This window comes from Tauraco erythrolophus, chromosome 9 (genome assembly GCF_009769465.1).
Source record: "Tauraco erythrolophus isolate bTauEry1 chromosome 9, bTauEry1.pri, whole genome shotgun sequence".
Lineage (NCBI taxonomy): Eukaryota > Metazoa > Chordata > Aves > Musophagiformes > Musophagidae > Tauraco > Tauraco erythrolophus.
In genome coordinates, this window is record NC_141473.1 from 30,882,783 (window position 1) to 30,903,540 (window position 20,758).

The 20,758-nt window shown below is 39.1% G+C and overlaps 1 protein-coding gene across 5 annotated transcripts in view; it reads right to left on the reverse strand.

Annotated features, from left to right (window-relative positions):
• Positions 1-228: 228 nt before the first annotated feature.
• OGDHL (oxoglutarate dehydrogenase L) overlaps positions 229-20,758 on the reverse strand; it is a 49,517-nt gene continuing 28,987 nt past the window's right edge. For all 5 annotated transcript variants that reach the window (XM_009989279.2, XM_086616332.1, XM_086616331.1 and 2 more), the window contains 8 exons: positions 18,956-19,083; positions 9,751-9,929; positions 6,196-6,267; positions 4,724-4,849; positions 4,037-4,109; positions 1,910-2,073; positions 1,132-1,286; positions 229-352 (listed from right to left, as the gene is read on the reverse strand). In XM_009989279.2, coding sequence (XP_009987581.1) covers positions 229-352; positions 1,132-1,286; positions 1,910-2,073; positions 4,037-4,109; positions 4,724-4,849; positions 6,196-6,267; positions 9,751-9,929; positions 18,956-19,083 — 1,021 coding nt within the window. The remainder of the gene's footprint in view (positions 353-1,131; positions 1,287-1,909; positions 2,074-4,036; positions 4,110-4,723; positions 4,850-6,195; positions 6,268-9,750; positions 9,930-18,955; positions 19,084-20,758) is intronic.

A 20,758-nucleotide genomic window follows, 5' to 3' on the forward strand; every position in this document is an offset into this window, starting at 1 on the left:
AGACTCTCCTTGTGCCAAAGAGGTCCCAAACTAAATAGACAAATGACAAAAAGTGGTGGAAAGTAAGTTGGAATCAATTTTTTTTTTCCTTACAAACTAGGGAGCAAGATAATTTTATCTTGTAAAGTGAAAATAAGTAATTTCCAGTATTTTTCCCACTTTGATTTCCTCTTTCGGATGCAGTGATTCGAGTGACTACTAGTCAAGAGATGGGTCAGTGCCCTGCAGTTAGAATGTCTTTCCCTCAAAGGCCTCCAGGTTGAAAGCTGTATCCAAGAACCTTCTGAGCGACACCAGATGCGTATTCTTGTTGCCTGTGGCAGCTGCAGCAGCAGGCTCTCGGCCAACATACCTTTGTGACGAAAAGAATTGGGCAGACAAATGAGGTGAGAAGAGAGACTATTTTGACACTAACAAGCACGAGAACATGCTGCTAAGTAAGTGCATCCAATTCAGCTTGGCAGTTTTGGACATTTAATCATCAATCTTTCTTAAATAAAAATCAATCTAAGTTGCACCATTGGTAATACCTTCTGGTCACCTTCTCCCTCTTCTCCTCCTGTTGTCAATATTAAGCTGTGTCTTCTCCCCTATCCCTCCCAGTAAGCCAGCTACACTGTCTCATAATTAGAAAATTTCCTTTTGGCAATAAAGACTCTCATTGCTCCGACGGCTGCATGGGCAGATCTGAGAGTCAATCATCTAAAATAAATGCAAAGGTGCCTGGACTGAGCCCTTACAACAACTGTTTCCTCCAGAATCCTAGTATTTTGAGTGAAATTCTTAAAAAAGATAGAATCTTACACAACAAGAGAGAAAAATCCAGGAGATCTAAGTGCTGTGCTAAGAGGCAATTAATACAGAGCTAGTTGCTACTGGTTTTCTTTTAGAACTACATGGAGGACCAAGATACACATGATGTATTTGAGAAATAGTAATCTATACTACTCTTCCCTTCTTCACCCAAGAACCCAAACTCAGAGGTTTTTATCTGTGAAGAAACTCACCCACCCATGAATAACAACCTCAAATCAAAAACAAATTTAAAAGCAAAAAAACCCCAAAGCCCAAGCAAGTTTAAAAGCAAAAAAATCAGCCCAGGAAATAGAGTAATTGTTTAAAGTCTCATACCATATAGGTCGAGTGTGGTTCACAATAGTGCGGAAACGAGGTTTGACATAATCATAATATCCACTGTTTTTGTGTTCCTCCTGACACCAAACCAGGTCAGCACCCGGATACTTTTCAAGTTCTTCTTTCAGCAGGTCAAAGGGGAATGGTGAGATCTGGAAAGAGAGAATAATAACTGGCAAAGCTTTCTCTTACATGGTGTTAGCCTATTGGATATTACAACCAAACACTGTAATTAACCATTTAGTACCTAATATAATTGCTACATATTCTTTCAAGTGAGTCATTTTTCTTTAATTGATTTCATGCTGTCAGGAATGAACACACATATATTTTATAGTTGCACTAGTATGAACAGAAGTAGGTCACAGTCCAGATCTCCTGTATTCCTGCAGTTTTTCTAGTGAAGTAGCTGTGACACTGACAGTACAAGTCCTTAATTAGTGAATGACAATATAGCTGCAAAGTGTACTATTTACAACATTTAAACCTAGTAGATTTGATATAGAAATTTAAGGTGCCATCATATTGTAACCTTCACTTTGTCATGTTGTTCTGGAAAAGTAATCAGGCTTTCTGGATCTCATAGTCCACTATACTACTGATGTTTTCCTTCTCTACAAGGACATGAAGGATTAGATAACGTCTTGTAAGATGAAAAGTGCTATAAAAATGCTATCACCATCCTTCCTGGCAAGTGATATCTATTTAAGAGCATAGGAACCCCTCGCTGAAAGTCTCCCCAAGGACTCTGGCTTCTGAGGACCAGGTTGCTCACCTGTTCAAGTCTGGTTATAGCTACTTGTTTCTCCAGGTCTTGATTTTTTCTCTCTTTCACAAGATCATAGTACACTTTTCCTGTGCAGAAAATCACTCGCTTGACTTCATGCGGTGCATGAGCTGCCAGCCCATTCTCAGGAATCACGCGTTGGAAAGTGGTACCTAGTTAGAGCACAAATTAGGTAAGTGCTTCCAGTGGAAAAGACATTGTAATAGAGCAGCCCAAGAAACAGTCCTTTACTGAGCAAGCAGCAGGTTGCAATCCTCATGGGGTTCTGCTGCCTCTCTCTATTCCTACTTTTCAGACTGATAATTCTGCTAAAGTGACTTTCAGCAGTTTAGATTCAAGAAGTTAAAAGATTGTCAATAATCCACTCTTTCACACTTAATAGACAGAAACATAATAACAGTGGATTCTTTTTTAGCTTTGCATTGTACATTACACCTTTAATTTTAAATTGACTGGGTAACTCACCTTTGCTTACTGTTTTTCTCAGAGAATTACCTGAAATACTGTTTCTTCTTTCCAAGATGATCGCAGCCATGTAACATTAATACAGGCTTACAAAATTTTAGGCAATTTTTATATAAATGCATAGCACATACTCATAATGCAACTAAATCTGGCAATTGCAGAAGTATTTACACAAGCACACACATTACTGCCATATATTTACATGATTTAAACCTCTGTTTGAGAGCTAAAATGGCACTAGTCAAAGGACGAATTACCATAGTACTGAGCCATATGTATAAGTGATAAGATACAATTGCAGATGCACATCCTCACTGGTAGATATCCCCTGTGATATCATCTCCCAGGAGAACAATTTGCTTGGAATATATGAAACTGGAAGAGGGACTTGATGGTCTAAGAGATCCTTTTCTTTGTTTTCTTATATGATTGATTAGAACTATTCCCACATTAACCAACTGCAAGGAAACAGACAGTGGCATGACCTCCCAGCCTGAATCAGCACACCCACTTACCAGGAGAATAAGCCTCTGTTTGAATCATTTATCTTGGGGGTAAAAAAGCAGCAGCACAAACATATGAAAGAGGAACTGATTTATGTTAGAATTAGCCTGTCTCACTGAACAGCAGAATTCATCATTAAAAACGACTGAATTTGTGCTTCAGTGGGTCAGCTGGAGTCAACGTTCCTTCTCAGCTATCCATTAAAAATCAGAGCAAAAAGAGTTAGCTGAGAGTCAGCAATACTTTACTACCTGCTGTCCTCTTCAGCAGGAATATGAAAGTTATGTCAGAATTCAATGTTAATTAGGAGCTTGGACAATATTGAGGGTTAGCCTGAAGTAGAGGGGACTCCCAAGGCAAAGTGACAAACCACAATCCCTACAGAATTTCTAATCTGACTCATTCTACAAAGCTTTTAACCAGTAATCAAAACCAGCAAATGCCTTTGCTTGAAAAGCAAACTTTACTCACCTACAAAAAGGAGAGAATACAATATTTAAGCATGTTTCTACACTGTAACTTGCTTTTAAAAAACTGAGAAGTTACTCTTTTCTGACAGCAAAGACGCCTGCTAGAACTGGAGACAGATCACCACACCTATGCACACTGTCTCGCTCTGAACAATCGCTTTAATCACTCACTCACTGCATTTCACTGCATTTCCTCATGCCACTCTACATGTTCTCACTTTACATCACTGGTGTGACATGGCAGCCCCAGAACTGAATACTGTAAGAAGAAACATGCCTGTCATTCTTCTAAATGGGCACAGTGTGATCACAACCCATTCCTCACATCTCGGGTGTGTGTGGGGGTGCGGTACAAAGCACGATTCAATTTTTACATGGAGAAAGAGTGGAGGGACCTAATAGCCTATTGAGGGGAACATCCCTGCAGAGAGGGGAATGCACTTTCCACTGCCTTTAAGATTAATGGTTTGTTACAAGATCAGCCTGTTAAAGTTAAGAATTCATACTTGAAAGCAGACTTTTCCGCAAAAGTCCATGCTAGATCTCACTACAGCAGCTCCACAGAAATTACACTGAAGGAAACGGCAAATTCTCCAGAGCAGATTCTCTTCTTCACAGTCTGACATGCAACTTGGTATAGCTAATTATTTGCTTATAATACTTTAGGGTGGCCTACCAGACACCATTTCATCAAAACTGGATTTAGCTTCTGGATGCCTCAGCAGTGACTTCGGTGTCAGAACAATCAGCTGCAAGACAGAAATTTTTCCAACACTCAGAGGCTGCTTTATCTACATTATTACATGCAACATTTTTAATACTGTTCATACAAAAATACAAACTGAATACGCTACAGATCAAATTAATGTGAATAGCAAACACAGTAAATTATTTTGTCCTGTTTTGAAATCCTAGAAAGTTTCAAAATTACTCAAAAGATTTGGGTAGTCTACTGCCTTTAAAGATTCTCAAAAACCATTGCTTATGCTTCTCTTTGAGAACAAAATTAAACCACAGGCTATGAACCAGTAAAACATCCAACAGATGTATCTTAAGTTCTTGAAGTTCCAGCAACTAGACATGCAGATTATCGTTACATGACTTGTTAGCGACATAGTGTCTTGATGAGCTCATCTGAAGGTCTGCACAGCCAAAAGGAAATAAAGCTGAAAAAATTAAGCTTTAGAATTGCAGTAAGTCAGAGCCGAGTTTCATTCCATCAAATTAGTGACATCAACCTGTGTTCAATTACGGTTTTTCAATGATTCTCATTCTTTTCAGCAGTGTCACATGCAAACAAAGACCCCTCTTTATGTGAGAGTCAGTATACTTAGAATAATCAAGTCCATTATAGTGACTTTACCGGTTTTCTGAATGGCAGCAAGATCTGTCTTCTGAGGACGTGAAAGTAATTGGCTGGAGTTGAACAATTCACCACAATCCAATTGCATTCATACAGCTGGGAAACTTCAAACTGCTCACTGAACTCCTGAGAGACACATTAAGGGCATTAGAAAAATGTCTAAAAGATCAGAAAAAAGGCTTGAAAGTCATCCTTCTATTTCTGACTCTCAGCAACTCCCTTCCTCAAAAAACTTAACTGGTGGATCTCTGCTGAGATTATATTATTAGCTAGGGAAGCATCCCTACAAATCATTCTCTTCTGTTTCTACTTCTTCCTAAAAATGTATTCAAATAAAGGCAAAAAGCTTTCATTACCTTCAGAAAGCTGGGAAGTCCAGGAAGGAAGGATGAGGAGGACTAGGACTTCAGTAGGTGGATGACACAAAAATAGAACCCCTTTGAAAGAATCTTAAAACCATAATTCATTTTTTGAATTTTTGAGTGTATAGCTAGCTATCCCTCTCTCCCCCTCCCATCCCCCTTTTTTTGGTAGGTGCCCTATCCTCTTACTTTATTTTAATACATAAATTTCATATGGTTTATTTTTATGTATTTTACAAATATAGGAGGTTTTTTACTCATATCTATGTACACATATATTAGGTAAGCATATATACAGGCATAGGTACAATAATCTAATTACTGATTGGTACAGCATCTAACATGATTTTCTGCTACATGGTTTGAGCTCCTACCTTCTATGATACAGTGTATACCTTGCTTATTACATGCAACTGACAGTTCTTAAATGTAGTCAATCAGATAGGTCTTTGTTCTGACAGTACACTGACAAAAATCACTTTTAGATGAGGAGGGACATGGCTTTGTTACCCCAAGGGTAACAAACTCGGGGCCGAAACGGAAATATTCATTTTATTTTGCTTTTTTGTTTTAATTGGTGGGCTTTTTGATTGATGTATAGCAATGTTTCTTAGGAAATCTGCAATGGGGAAGTGGATGCCCAGTATCCTGTAGAGCTATATATTTTTATCTGTAGAAATGAATGACCAACATATGAAGATCTTAGCTCAATCAAATTTAGAAGCTGCTTATTTTCATGCTCCCAGCAGTGCAATTTAGCTCCACCGCAAAAAGCCAGGAGTAGTCTCACTTGGCCTCCTTTAGAAATTAGCTAGAGACACCTATTTGCAGTACACACAGCAATATAAACAAGCAGAATCACTGGCCCTGAGGAACAGCCATAAAAAGATCATGCTGCCAGAGATTAATTGTATATGACCTCAGCTTTGAAATGAAGCAGCACATATTGCATACTTCCATTACTCTTACTGGGATCAAGTTAATGTTACACCAACTCTGGAAGCTAAATCTTAACCCACTACACCTAGCTAAAAGGATGCTTCTTACAAAAAAATATCTCTGAGATGCGAAGAGCGAAAAAAGGACACGGCCTTTGACAAATCTACTTACTGGATAAGCATCAGAATCGTCGTTGCTCATCTGCAGAAACCTCTCAGGCCTGGCTGATGAATGCTCTGGACCCTGGTAAAGGTATCATTTAAAACCACATTAAAAAGCCAAACTAGCACTTAGACACCAGTCTAGGTCACTCACTGCATAAGTGCCTCCTGTCACCCCGGCAGCTCTGCACCAGGCTGCACACCTGCCCCGCCAGACAAAGGCATCAACGGCAGCAGCAGTGCGAGAGGAGAGGATGCATCACAGGGTTGGAATTCTTTGTCTTCTGTAAACTCTTTTCATAGGAGAAGATTAGGTTTTACATGGATTTCCCATGCTTTTACCAGCCAAAAGTAATTTCTAGCTGCACAATGAAGATCAGTGAAAGGGCAGAACATCCATGTGGACACAAGAACGACCTTGCTAATGCAGGGCAAAAAGGAGCAAGAGGAACGTCAGGAGGAGAAACACGACGTGCCTCAGTGTACTGCAGTGACTCTCACTATTAGGGCCAAACCACACCTGCATGGTGAACAGGAGCAAACGCAAAGCTAACTGCTGACTATCTTTGCTATATTAGCAACACAACCAGCAGACTCAAGATCTCCTACCATTGTTCACTGTTCAGTGCAGGACAAAATAGCCTAGATCAATGCTTCAGCTAAAACGGATCAAAATACATGTACACGTTATCTGCTAATCTAACCTGTGATTAATTTCTGCCTCCTCAGGAGGTGGTGAGGCACTGGAACAGGTTGCCCAGAGAAGTTGTGGCTGCCCCATCCCTGGAAGTGTTCAAGGCCAGGTTGGATGAGGCTTTGAGCAACCCAGTCTAGTGGAAGACGTCCCTGCCCATGGCAGGGGTGGCGGAAGAAGACGATCTTTGAGGTCCCTTCCAACCCAAACCATTCTATGATTCTATGATTTTACATTCTGTTAAAAGTACTGAACACTCACATCCGCTGTCTCACTAGCAGTACCCAAGGTAATTTCTTTCAGTGCATAAACATGGTCAGATCCATTTTACACTAGCAAAACGTGTGTGCTGATCACAGACAATATCAGGAATAAGGAGTGTAACAATCTATTATCTTCACTCTCATGTTCTTGTTTATAAAGCATGAGAGAAAGCTGTGAGTAGCATGAGAATGCGGGTGCTTTTTTTATTTATTACTAATGCTGGCAGCCTTTGCTTGTTCAAGTGACAGTTACTGTTAGGAAGGACTTTCAATTTGGAGACAGTTGCAAGGTATTTTAACGTGAAGGCAAACTATTACACTTCTCAAATCTCTCCATGGCTCCTAAGGTAACTATCTTCATAAAGAACTTTTTTCTTTATATGGCTGTCTCTCATCATAACTTCCTCTGTGGAAATCATAACGTATGATTTCCAAAATCACTCATTATTTTGACAGCTAGTAGTCCACCTTGACTCAACACATCATCCTCCCTGCTTCCAAGTGCAAGATTCACTCTATTCCATGGACTAAGGGAATTAAAAGGAAAAAACACTCCACTGGTAACAAAAAAGTAATACAAACAGCCATGAACTGTGCTTTGCATAATTACTCTTTTGAAGTCTGTCTCTGCTTTTGAGGTGCCAAATAATCTGGTCATAAACAGGTAAGAGCTTGAGAACAAGAAGCAAAGTCGCGCATAGCTATGGTGCACAGTAACAATTCAATACTGCAGCAGCTCTGCTGAATACATCCATTTGCTGTAAATCACATCCTACACCAAGTACAACCTATACACGTACAAACATAGTGCTTCACAAGCACACTGAATTCACTACACTGGAAACAGAGATGTTACTAGTGAACAATTAGAGGAGAGACACACGAGGCTTCCCTATCAAACACACGTTATCTGCCCAGCAACAACCTCAATCCAGAGCCTCGATGTTCACATCCATCTTTGATTTCTCTGCTGACACCGCCAGTCAGATTGCCAGCAACTGCTGCGTGGGATGGGGCAGGGTTTATTTCTGCTGTGACCACCTACCCAGTGAGACCTATACCGAATCCATTAGCTATTTTTAGATGAGTCCCCAAGGAGCCATTAGGCAGCAGAGTCTTTCAATCACAGCCAACTTGTCTGTGAATGCATGACCTAGAGGTGAAGGGATCCATATCCCATTACGAATCCTTCCCCAAATCATTCTGTCCCCAACACTGTAGTTAGAGAGAGAATAACACTCCTGTAATGGAAAGCTCCTCTGGGAAGATAACGGATTTCAACAGCCTGGTGGGATTCTTAAATGTTTCAAAAACACCTGACACTAGTAGCAAAATAAGCATGTTTCAGAAGATCTGGGCAAATCTTAGCTGCCAAGTGGGTAAGAGAAAAGAAAGATTAACTCTATTGTAAGTAGCAGAGAACCAGCTCCCTTCAGCTGAGTGCTTCCCTGCAGAGGACCACACCTCCTGCTGAGGGCACATTCAGGCTGTCCCTCAGGATTCATTTAAAAAAAAAAAAAAATTTATCAAAATTATTGAAATTCTATGATTCTAAAATTCTATGATTCTAAAATTATTGAAATTCTATGATTCTAAAACTTGTGAACAGCATCAGATCCTTTATTCTTTATGCACAAATGGGTGCGGAAAGCCATTCTTAAGATATGAGTTCACCCCGGTATATCAGGACAGGATTATAATTGAATAGAAATAAACTGAAGTGTTTGTGGGAATGGAAATGATGCAGTTTGTAGTGAAAGGGTCTAGAGCGTTTATACAGATGGAGATTGCCACTGTGGCACATACTATGCTTTTTTTAATAGAAAACTAGAAACATACATGCATCAATTCATGAATGCTAATGCATTTGAAAAGGAGAAAATTAACCTAGCCTGACATGATGTTCGTGTAACCTTTAAAAATAACTTAAAAGATTGGAAGAAGAATTCTACTGCTGACATGGACTTCATAAAACATAATATACAGAGCTTGCCCATGCCCTTTCCCTCTACGACACCACCCAATTCCTCCTGCTAGCCACCAAAGAGAATCAACAGCTAGTGGAAACATTTTCCTTTCCAGAAAGAAGGAAATTTCTTATTATATGAAAGTTACTCAATGTCAATGATTTCTGAAGAAGTTTTAAAGTTGTTCTGTACCATTTCATTGCAAGCGAATTTAGTGCAGAGTTTACACAGACATACTTCATGCAAAATAAAACCAAGCAAGTACTGGTAGACACTAATGATTTCTTTCTTACTATATGCTAAGAATCTGGCTTTCTAGGGAAAGAAGGCAGTGTCTTAGGGAAAGATACGAAAAAAGAGAGAGAAAAAATAAAAAAATGGGGAAAAAGTCGTACATGACACTAAGAAGGACATAAAAATAAGACCTCAGAAATACTTCTCCATTTTCTTTGGTTCTCATCAATCAGTTTATTCACATTCTTTTCTGCAACACTGAAGCAGTCCAACATGCTAAACAGTGCCTTCCTTCCCCAGCTTTGTATCGCCATCGGATCCCCAAGACACCTTTGGCTTTTACAGCCGCAGAGGAAGGTGCAGTAGCCAGCATTTCCCTTCCACACGCATCAGCCAGTGGCCCTCACCATTCCTTCCATTCCGTGTGGCAAGAGCAGGACGATCCCGTTGTGACGAACCCACTTGGCCTGGCCGGAGCTGATGAACTGGTCTATTATACACTGCGCTGTGTTGTGGAAGTCGCCAAACTGGGCCTCCCAGCACACCAGGGCATTGGGACTCGCCATAGCGAAGCCAAGTTCAAAACCTGACAACCAAACAAGCAGGAGAATTAGAAAAGAAACAGACTTGCTGAGAATTCTCCTCATTTCTCATTTAAAAAAAGTAAAAACAAAACCAAAATAAGAGCATGAACCGGATTTTTGTAGCCCTGTACAAATCACACAGTTTTCAGTAGTAACGTTTCTATCAGAAAGATTAGCAAATAATATTTTTCCAATACTGACTCCAACCCCTCAACTTTTTCTCAACCTAGCTAAGTGAAATGTATCTGTCTCAGTTTAATGACCATGCTTAAATTTAAGGCATTTTTCTATAACATGTTCCATAGTGAACACTTAAATGTATCTAACAATATTTTAAAAATATACTTGATCTCTGCTCATATTTTCCTTCGACACTTTGATAGAGCTGACCCTGGAGTGCTGAGCTAATACCTGTGCTCATATTCTACACCTATAGTTTGGAAAGATTAAAAACAAAAAAGTTAAAGCTCTCAGTAAAACACAGTGCTACATAGCACTGCTCTGGATGTAGATGTTTTGACTGAGAGCAAACTGATCCTATACATATAGAGAATAAATATTTGATGCATAAACATGTTTTATGTTGAAGTTTTTAAGTTCCGCACAGAATATAAAGATCTGTTTTCAAATACAGAACTGCAACATGGGAAGACTCTCATTGGAGGCAATCCCAGCAGAGCAACTAGCTTTGCTGTTGTAAAATTTTATTTAAAAAGCTGCAATAATCAGTTGTAACTCTTTCCTGACTGATTGCAAGACTGTAAACAACCTGACTGAGCTAACAGACTGGTACGGATTTCTTACGTCTTTACAGCTCCTTTATTTTAAGATCTGCACATGTAGCATAAGTTGCAGAGAGTCCCACGCCGCTACCATTGATCTACCTTGAACTCAGCTTCATGGTTTTACTATGTACAAGTCACTGTATTTTCCATTTTTGCCTGCTTTTCTTACTGTGACACAGTATCCACTCAAATGCTGTTCTATAACATAGGCTTGAGAGCTAAACCAGCTTAGGCAAAAACGAACGCAGGTTCTGGTAACAAAATCTGGTACTTCTTTATTTGTCCCACTGACTTCTAGCCTCCCCCCACCCCCAAACAGTCAAAGAGTAGTGTATCATAGAATGGCATAGGCTGGAAGGGACCTTAGAGATCATCTAATCCAACCTCCCTGTCATGGGCAGGGATGCCTCTCAACTAGATCAGGATAGAATCATAGAAATGTGCCTAAGACTGGCAGTTGAGATGCAGAGAGAAATCCCCTCATATCCAAGAAGATGGTACATCTATCTAGACACTATGCATTAACTCGGGTTTCTCCTCATTTTTTAACTTGCAGCCATTCTCAGGAGTACGGAACAAAAATATAAATCTGTAAAACCTCATGTTGTGGATAATATTTCCCAGACTCAAAGGTGACTATGAGTCCAAATACAATCATAAGTCAGGTACCTAATATGCCTCCTAAATACTGCATATCAGTAAAATCCAATACTGCTTTCAGACCACCAGTATTTAGTAAACTCCAGTAAACTGTTGCGAAACCATGATAAAACCCAAAGTCATTGGAACTACAGTTTCTGGCTGATCAAATCCACTATAAAACTCTTTTAACTAGAAAATTTTGAAAAACTTCAAAAAACTCAGGCTTCCTGGAAGAGATGAGCTTAGCATCTTGACATTCTCCACACACAGAAGGCTACTGCTGTGGGGTCACCAGCAAGTGATAGCTGACATCTCTCATATACTTATCATTTGTGATTTACACCCTGGTGACTGGAGGCTGCAGTCCCTCTAGGAGAGCCTTTCTTTGTGGAATTCAGTGGCTAAGAGAATTATTTCAAAGAGAACTACAAAACCAAAAAAATATATAAGCAGTAATAGAAAAATACCTAAAATACCTTTAAGATAGCCTGGCATTCCAGGCATTAAAAAAAAAAATTATTATGAGAGAGAAGAGAAGAACACGTGGCACATACAGCATATGAGTTACTTCAATGTTATCAGTGAAAGGTAACTGACTTTGCTTTGGAAGAAGATTTCAGGATCAAGTCAAACCTATTCAAAGCTTCTTTGTCCTTTTTCATTTTTGTTCAACTTCTACCTTACATTCACTATGAGAGATACTCAGAGCTCTCTAAGATAAGACTGGGGTCTTCATGTGCTGGATGCCACAAACGTACACAACTAGTTCCTTCCTTGAAATTTTTATTGTCAAACTAGAGAGAAAAAAAAAGAAGGAGGCAGGGGAAAGGGTGTGGGGGGGAGGGATTAAAAAAAAAAAAAGACAAGCATTTCCACCTTATAAAAGGGAGAACTAATGAATATGTGGTTACAGAAACTCAACACGACTAGTTACATATCAAAGAAGTCCCTCTGTAACACAAACTACAAGAAATCCTTCCAACACTTGACATGAAGTTTTGACACAGGTCATCTATGCATGAAACTGAAATTGCTTTAGCTTAACTCAATGACTACAGCTAAATTGGGACTACAGGATTTCTTCTGCTCCAGGAACAGAGGATGGGTTTTGCTTATCTCCTCATCACTCCTTTGGTCTGACTGCCTGAATGGCTTTTCTTTCAGAACATATTTTAAACCTCTGTCCTTATTTTTGTGATTCTATTGTTTTTAACACAATGCAAACAGTGGAAAAATTTACACAACTCCTTCAATGTATGTTCCCAAAGGTATCCAAAAAACAGATTTCCCTAGATAGGCTTGAATCCCACTCCAATTTTACACAAGCATTAAGAGACCATTTCTACTGATTGGGTGACATGGTTGAGAAAATATGCAATATGTTCAAGACTTATTTGCGCATATGCTGCTCTCTGTAAGGATGGGGCAACCTAGCTTTTAGAGAACAACAAACAGATCTTGACCTCTTGGAGTTATCAATAATCACCTAGTGCTTTTCAAACAGTACGGAGCTCTATACACATTTAAAACTTGGTCAGAGCACACACATAATTTTATTTCATATACCAAAACCATCCCTCAAATTTCATATGGAAAAAAGTGTCATTTCTCATTTCCCATGTTGTTGTTTACTTTGTGTTAATAATCTCCGCAAGGTGGTAATGTCCCAAGTGAAGCTGCATTGAAAGGTTTCAATACGTTTTGCAAGCTTTCTGACACTCATAAAAATATCTGGGAAAATATATCCAAATGTAATCTATACATTCTGATTAATATTTTGAAATTAATTTTGCAAAGACTACCACTACTGGTGGTATACCAGAACTCATTTTCCACCAGGCAAATGATAATGAGAGTTCCTAACATTAAAGCTATTCCACCAGTGACTATAGCAATTGCTAGAGAGTCTGTCAAGAATTACCACTCCTACTTGCATGTGAAGAAAACTATTTAAAGAGCAAGATCTGAACTGTTGATTAAAAAAAAAAAATAAATGAGGTGCTTCTCCTGAAAAGGATTTATTTGGGCACTAGATCAGTCAAGGTCAGGAAAGGTGATCCGAGCTAACAAGTTCTAGAGATGCGACATGAAAACTGCTGGGGAGCAGGTTCCTACTTGGGCCCCTCATTGAGGGATGAATCTCAGACCAGAGTGAAGGGTTAAAAAAAACTGCAGCAGAGACTTTACAAACTTTTATTGTTTTTGTCTGCAGAGACAAGAACTGAACATTTCTTCAGAATGCTGCACAAACTTTGTGAGTTTAAAGCATAAAGAGCTAGAGAGACAGAGAACACGTTTAAACTGTGAGGAAATTCAGTGCCCAGACAACCAGGCTGCAAGGCATAGCTTTCAAAGAATGACAGGTAAAGAATGTGCACACCCAAAGAGAGAGAGTTCCCAGCAGAGAGTCCCCAGCCAGTTCCCGAATGCCCGGCAGCCTCTCAGGGCTCAGAGCACACCAGGGCACAGGGGACCAGGACCCAACACAGCAGTTTGGTAAACTTCCAAACTGAGAGAAGAGAGGAAAAAAAATACACAGCACTTGACTAAGGTTGCAAAACTAATGTTTTAATTGCTGAAGTTCATTAAGGTCCCTAGATGACAGGCATAGCAGAAAATACTTGTTTCTATTAGTCCAGTTCCTGCTGCGCTCCCTTGCTGTTCTTTCGTCACTCTGGCAGAAAAAGAGGTGTTGTCAAGCAAAGTGGCAGCTTACACAGCATATTACGCTGCATTTTCCCCAAAAGCACTTTTCACGGCTGTCACAAGAACTGTAGTTTTTCAATTAACATAACTAAGGCTATAGCTTAATTCAACATGATTTCAAAGTGACTTAAGGCATGAACGTTAACTAACAGTTATAGAGGGCTTATCAGTGCAGGGGTTTGATGTCAGAATGAGGAAAGTTACACAGACAGATTTGTGCTATGTTTAACAGAAAAATCTAAGCACAGGGACTAACAGAGGGACTGCATCCTTTCACAAACCCAAATACAGCCCAGGAGAAAGTCACGTTAATACCCATCTGGTGGCTGATGCTATGAAACAGAAAGACTTACGCCTAAGGCCAGGTTGGATGAGGCTTTGAGCAACCTGGTGTAGTGGAGGGTGCCCCTGACCCTGGCAAGGGGGTTGGAACTAGATGATCTTTGAGATTTCTTCCAACCCTAACCATTCTATGATTCTTTGAGCTCCATGCAGATGACATTGAGAACCTTGTCCTTGGTTACTACAGCCTGTCCTATTTCCTAACACAATTTCTGATAGGTAATTGTATTTGCTACTCCTAATCTTAAAAATATGTTGTTCTGAATGAGTAGTAATACTACGTATTTCATCCTAGGGGTGTATTGCAAAAAGAAAAAAAAAGTTTAAATCAATACCTGCCCTTTTCCCTTTGTCTTTTGCTTTAAACATGACCTTCCTCCTTGAAAAAGCTGTACTCTACGTCTCACAGTTCAGGACTTTGCTAAGCTACACACTAGTTCCAAGTCTATCTTGCCTGGATGTTCCCTGGAAGTTCCCAGTACGGGATGCTACAGCCCAAGACCTCTCAAAGCCAGTACTGAACCTGACAGAGATAATCACACCTCCTGGATGGAGAATCGACACTACACAAGTCATTCTGAGAGCAGAAAAGACAGACGTGAATCCTTCCAAGTATTTAAAATATGCTAAAGAGGCAGCATGGAGTGCCTGTAAGTTACTGGTGCTTTTCTCTTCTATTTTGATCAGCAAATAAACTCAAAACTTCTTTGCTTATATAACTTCATACAGCCATCACTTATACTCCCAGACACTCAGTTTCAGTAAAAGGGAAAATTTGTGGCTAGATTACAACTAAATTGAAATGATCTGGATATGCCTAAAAATAGTAGACATAGATGTCAAACAAAATTATCAGAAGTTGTTAAATACTCTGATTTAATGCCCCAGTACACACACTCCACAGCATCCTGTATACAAAACATAAGCAATTGTTTGAACTAAAAGTTAACAAGACTGCCTTAGTTTTATTTCTAAGTGAAATCAATCTTGTCAGAGTATCATTTTAATGGAGCAGTTACACCCCAGGGGTTCCTAACCAGCTCAACAATGACTTGGTGCAAAGCTCACAGCTCTGAACAGATGTCAGCTCTTGGCTTATGTACCTGCCAAGGAAATAATCTGTAGTTTTATCATGCTGGGCTGTTCAATCCATTTTTATTTAGCTCTAATTCACAGAAACTAAGGGAATTCCCAAACCGTTCCTTGTAACAGGCTTATATAGTAGAAATAGTAGTTAGAGAAAATAATTTATTGAGGGTTTTTGCTACTTCTGAAGAATTGACTCCTCGAACAGCGAAAGTTCACTTGTTCTTCTGTGTAGTAAAAAGGAGACTCAGTGATGTTACCAGCCAAACAGGTAACAATTCTAATAGCTCCTCTTTGACTGAGATACTTAACTAGAAGAGACATGTTCACACACTGCTGCTTATCCCAACACTGTCTCTCTATGGATACAGAACACAAGAGTAAACATGTTGGAGAAGGCCGATAAGTAAAAGCTAGCAAGGGAGAGGAAACTTAATTATAAAATCACTTCAACATAGAAATATGGCATTTCTAGTTAAAAAAAAAAAATCATCACTCATCAACTATTTCTATCAATTTAATCTCCTTTACTGTTAGAAAATCTCAGACACCAGGGATTTAAAGTTCTTGACAAATTGTTAGTTTTGAAGAATGTCTCATCATTCTGCTGAAGCAGAACTGCACAGAAACAGTACTTGTTTTCAGTGTATGAACAAACTCATATTTTGCCCTATTGCTTGTATTCCAGGAAAGTTATTAAATCAACTTTCACATTTCTGCTTCTGGGGAAGGGGGAAGAGCAATAGTGAGCAGGATGAGATCAAGAAAGAGAAAGAAAGAGAGCCCACTTGGATAATTTTTTGAAGAACAGAACTGTGGCAATAAGAATTGCCTTTCACACCATATCAACACTAGGCTTCCTAGACCTACTGAGATGTAATTTTTGGAACGAAATCAGATTTCAACCATATTTAGACAGTTGTGACTTTCATATTTTGATACATTATTTGAATACAAAAAAAACCCAAACTCAGACACTTATGACCCACTTACCCATAAAATTTGCAGCAACATTGTAAATAGACTGAAGTTAAGAAACCCCAGACAAAACCGTGAGAAACAACAAGAAACTGGAAACAAACAAACAAAATCATTCTCTGAAATTAAATTCTTGGGGTTTTTTATCTATGTTAATTATTTTTCTTACGTTTATACACCTCTTTTGCACTCTCCTACTTAGAGTTTACATTTACATCTTACTATATTAGCTTATAGAGATACAAACTTCTGTTTACATCAATTCTGCCACAGAGCTAACAAAAATACCTAAAAAAATCTCAGCTCTTCAGCCCATGCTCTAGCTATACAGTTTTACACCATTTGAATTTTAATCTTATTAACAACAGGTAATAAATAGCATATGTTGTGCTGGTTTTGGCTGGGACAGAGTTAAATTTCTTCATAGTAGAAGGGCTGTGTTTTGGATTTGTGCTGAAAACAGTGTTGATAACACAGAGATGTTTTCCTTACTGCTAAGCAGTGCTTACACAGTCAAGTCTTTTCTGCTTCTCACACCACCCCACCAGCAAGTAGGCTGGGGGTGCACGAAGAGTTGGGAGGGAATACAGCTGGGACAGACCAAAGCGATACTTCATACCATACGACATCATGCTCAGCAATAAAAGCTGAGGAGAAGAAGGAATGGAGGATGCTTGGAGTGATGGCATTCGTCTTCAAGTCACCATTATACGCGATGGAGCCTTGCTTTCCTAGAGATGGCTGAACACCTGTGTGCCCATGGGAATCAGTGAGTTAATTCCTTATTTTGCTTTACTTGTGTGCATGGCTTTTGCTTTACCTATTATATTGTCTTTATCTCAACCCATGAGTTTTCTCACTTTTATCCTTCTGATTCTCTTCCCTATCCCACCAGGGGGTAGAGAGCAAGTGGCCGTGTGGTGCTTACTTGCTGGCTGGGGTTAAACCATGACATATGTAAAAATGACTACATGATCAAATAGTTCAGGAACTTTGAAGCAAGCAGCTATCAATTACCCTCTTTATCTACTACGATGTTTCATCTTTTTCCTTCACACTAGCTCTGAAATGGATATGAAACAATATTTCATTATTTACCCATACAATCAATAACATTTTTGATAAATTATTAGATGTATTTGTTTTGTGCTCCACATTCCTCTTGCCACCCTCCTCGTGTCCGAGTGAGGTTATCCATTCTCTGCGGCTGAAGGTAAAATGTCTGTTCAGTACCAAAAATATAATTCACTATGATTAATACTATCACTAACAAGAATTTGTTTTCTTGAAATAGCACCATTCAGAGTAGCAGTTCAGATAAGGCTAGAATGGATTTTTGTATCTGTATTACAAAGTGTCCCTGATTTTGTTGACAGTTCCTCCCCTTTTGAGAAAGCGTTAAGTGTATGTTCCAGCATTGCTAAGACCAACCACAACAGATGGACACTTTCAGGTGAATCCCATAATTATAAAATGTAGGGATGCTTGTTTAAGAGATGTCAAAACCTGTCAGTGAGAGCTTTGATATCTGTTTTATATAAGTTTTACAACTTTTTTCCACATTCTCTTTCTTGCTGAGCTTTGCTTCTCATATAGCTACGTTATTCTCTGAAATTCATCTTCTGTCATTACTATGTAATTTCCTGTTGAATACTAATGAAATCAATGCTAGCATACCCTGTGACTTCTGTCAAAAGCTGCTTAAGTCTCCCAGTTTATAGTTTTGAAGTACAAGCATGTTCTAAGCAGCCTAAACAAATAGGTGTACCATTTGAAGAGTGCAGAAAGTTTTGCACTGCAAGTACACTGAAAAATGTAAATTCATATGTCTGATACCACAGGCAACACACTCAATAATTAAAGAAAGCAAAAAAAGAAGAAACAAACCTACAAACGAACATCTGGTTGAAGTTTTCCCCTCTAATTTTTAATTTATGCTAAAATGTTAAAACTGAAATACACATTAACACTGAAACCCATCATAGCACGCTGTAGAAAAAACACAAGAGATTGGCTTAAAGTTTATACTACAATGAGTTTCTAAAACCCTTCAAGATAAGAAGGCAAGAAGGGACAAATCTTACAATTAACAGGGTAAATTTACTGAATCTCTTGGTAGAACTGCTTTTTTCAGGGGGTGAGGTGGAGGGGAAGTCAGTTAAGGCATTTTGATTGGATTTTAGGCCCCTGTTCCACAATTCCTAGTTCTCATCTGATACAAAACTGCTATGAATGTCATAATGGCAAAATACAACGAAGGCAGAGTTTGTTTATTTTTAAACCCACTATCAGAAGGAGACTTTTATTTGTTTGTTTTGATGCTTGGCAAACTCAAGTAACAAAGTAAAATTTTGTAGCCAGGAAGCTTAACCACATTAAAGTAAAACCGGAAGAAAATTCCTCTTAATTACCAGTCACCAGTTCCTACATCTTGTTTGAGACCTATTAAAACATAAGCAGATCTGTCAGATAGTTACCCCGAGACATACCTAAGACACCATATTCGGAGAGGGAGCTGTTGCACACAGTATAGGGGGCCTGCTGCTCCCAAAGGTGATTCATGGGAACACACGTTCTCTTGTCAACTTCTTGATCATGAAGCACATGATGACGATGGCTGCAAATAGGTGTTGAAGTAAATTTATTAGCTAAGAATAACTTTAGGCTTTAACAGAGTTATTTTCAAAGATAAACTATCAAAGCTATGTTCTAGAAAGCATGCAAACAACACTTCGCTTTACACAATACCATGGTTTGATTGAAACCTAGCGATACCTTCACATGTCTAAATAGTTGCTGCATTCTAAGGACTTTCACTGACTATCCTGGCTTGTTCTCAAGCCCTGATAGAAACACCTCATCACTAGTAGAACTCCAAGAGTGGTGGGGGGGTGGGGCTGGCGGCAGGGGAAGGGGTGGTGAGGCAGATGCTGTAAAACAGATTGATTAAATTATAAAAAAAAAACCCCACACACAGAAAAATAAATTGTTATTAAAAACATTTCACTCTGCCTCCCTGGCAAATTCTATTAATCTTTTCCTTTAAACAACTGTTGTTTGTCTTTTATGCAAAATTTAATCTAATCTAATCTCAGCACCAAGACTTGAAGCAGTTGTATCCTCCTTCCTGCTATTTACACTCCCATGCACCATTTACAGCTCTCTAGAACGTCATTAATCAGCATTAGAATGGGGCACTGAGGAACACTATGAAAACAGAGATGACTGAAGTAATTACTGTAATCCATTAACTCCCTGAGCAGACTAACTGAGTGAATCACACCAATATGTCCAGCTGTACAACTGCTAACATAAGGACAGTTACTATACTGGTAACAACTACTGTGTGTTGTATAGCTGTCAAAATTGAACTGAAGACTGAATCTTTTAGTACTTCCCTTTGCTATAAATGAATGCTAGCAAAAGAGCTCTGAAATTTATTTAGAATTCAACAATATAAGCCCAGGAAAAGACAGAATCTTTGAAGAACAGCACAAGGAGGGAAGTAGATAGGGGAAAACACATAAACCAGACAGCCATTAGGCAGAAATAATTTTTGCCACTGTCATTTTATTTTTGTTATTCAGCAAAAAATAGAAGGTCTAGCTAGGCAATAAGCTTCTTGAGCACCAAGTTTTGTATTTCCCCAGCAAAAGCTGATTACAAGGAGCACAGATGGACAGCCGGAAATACAGACATGCAAGTCAGATTTTGCTGTTGTGCAATTGTCTGTATACTGACATCAAACCAGTACAGAATCAAGTGTACACTCCTCCTCCTTTCCTTCCCTTCTCCAGAGCATGTCTCCAAGATGAGAACGGGCCCAGTCCTTCTATCTACAGCTTTATCTGGCTTCTGTCTATTGATAATGTTGAGTACTGAAACAGGAAGAAAGCAAGTCATCACACTGAATACTGACATGAAGTACTATTTTCTACACAGCACTTCAGAAGCTCAAAAACAATGAAAGCATTCCCATCATGTTGTTTTCATTAAGGCAATGCAGTATCTTCAGTTGTTCCCAAATTCTAGCTGATACTCCCTCTTCAGTTAGTCCCAGAGATGTGATGCATCACGTACTTCAAGAATTTTTTGGGGTGAAGAAGGGTCTTCTCAGTACAGAGAGAGGATGAAACGACATATACTTTCTACATGTTTGCAATGTGTCTTTTCCAATAAAAACACACCAGCATTTGCAGACGTCTGCAGTTGGTAGGGAAGTTGCTCACCTTTCTTATAAGTGAGAAAGAAACCAAACTACAGCTAAAAAAGAGCAGCTTCACTGAGAACTG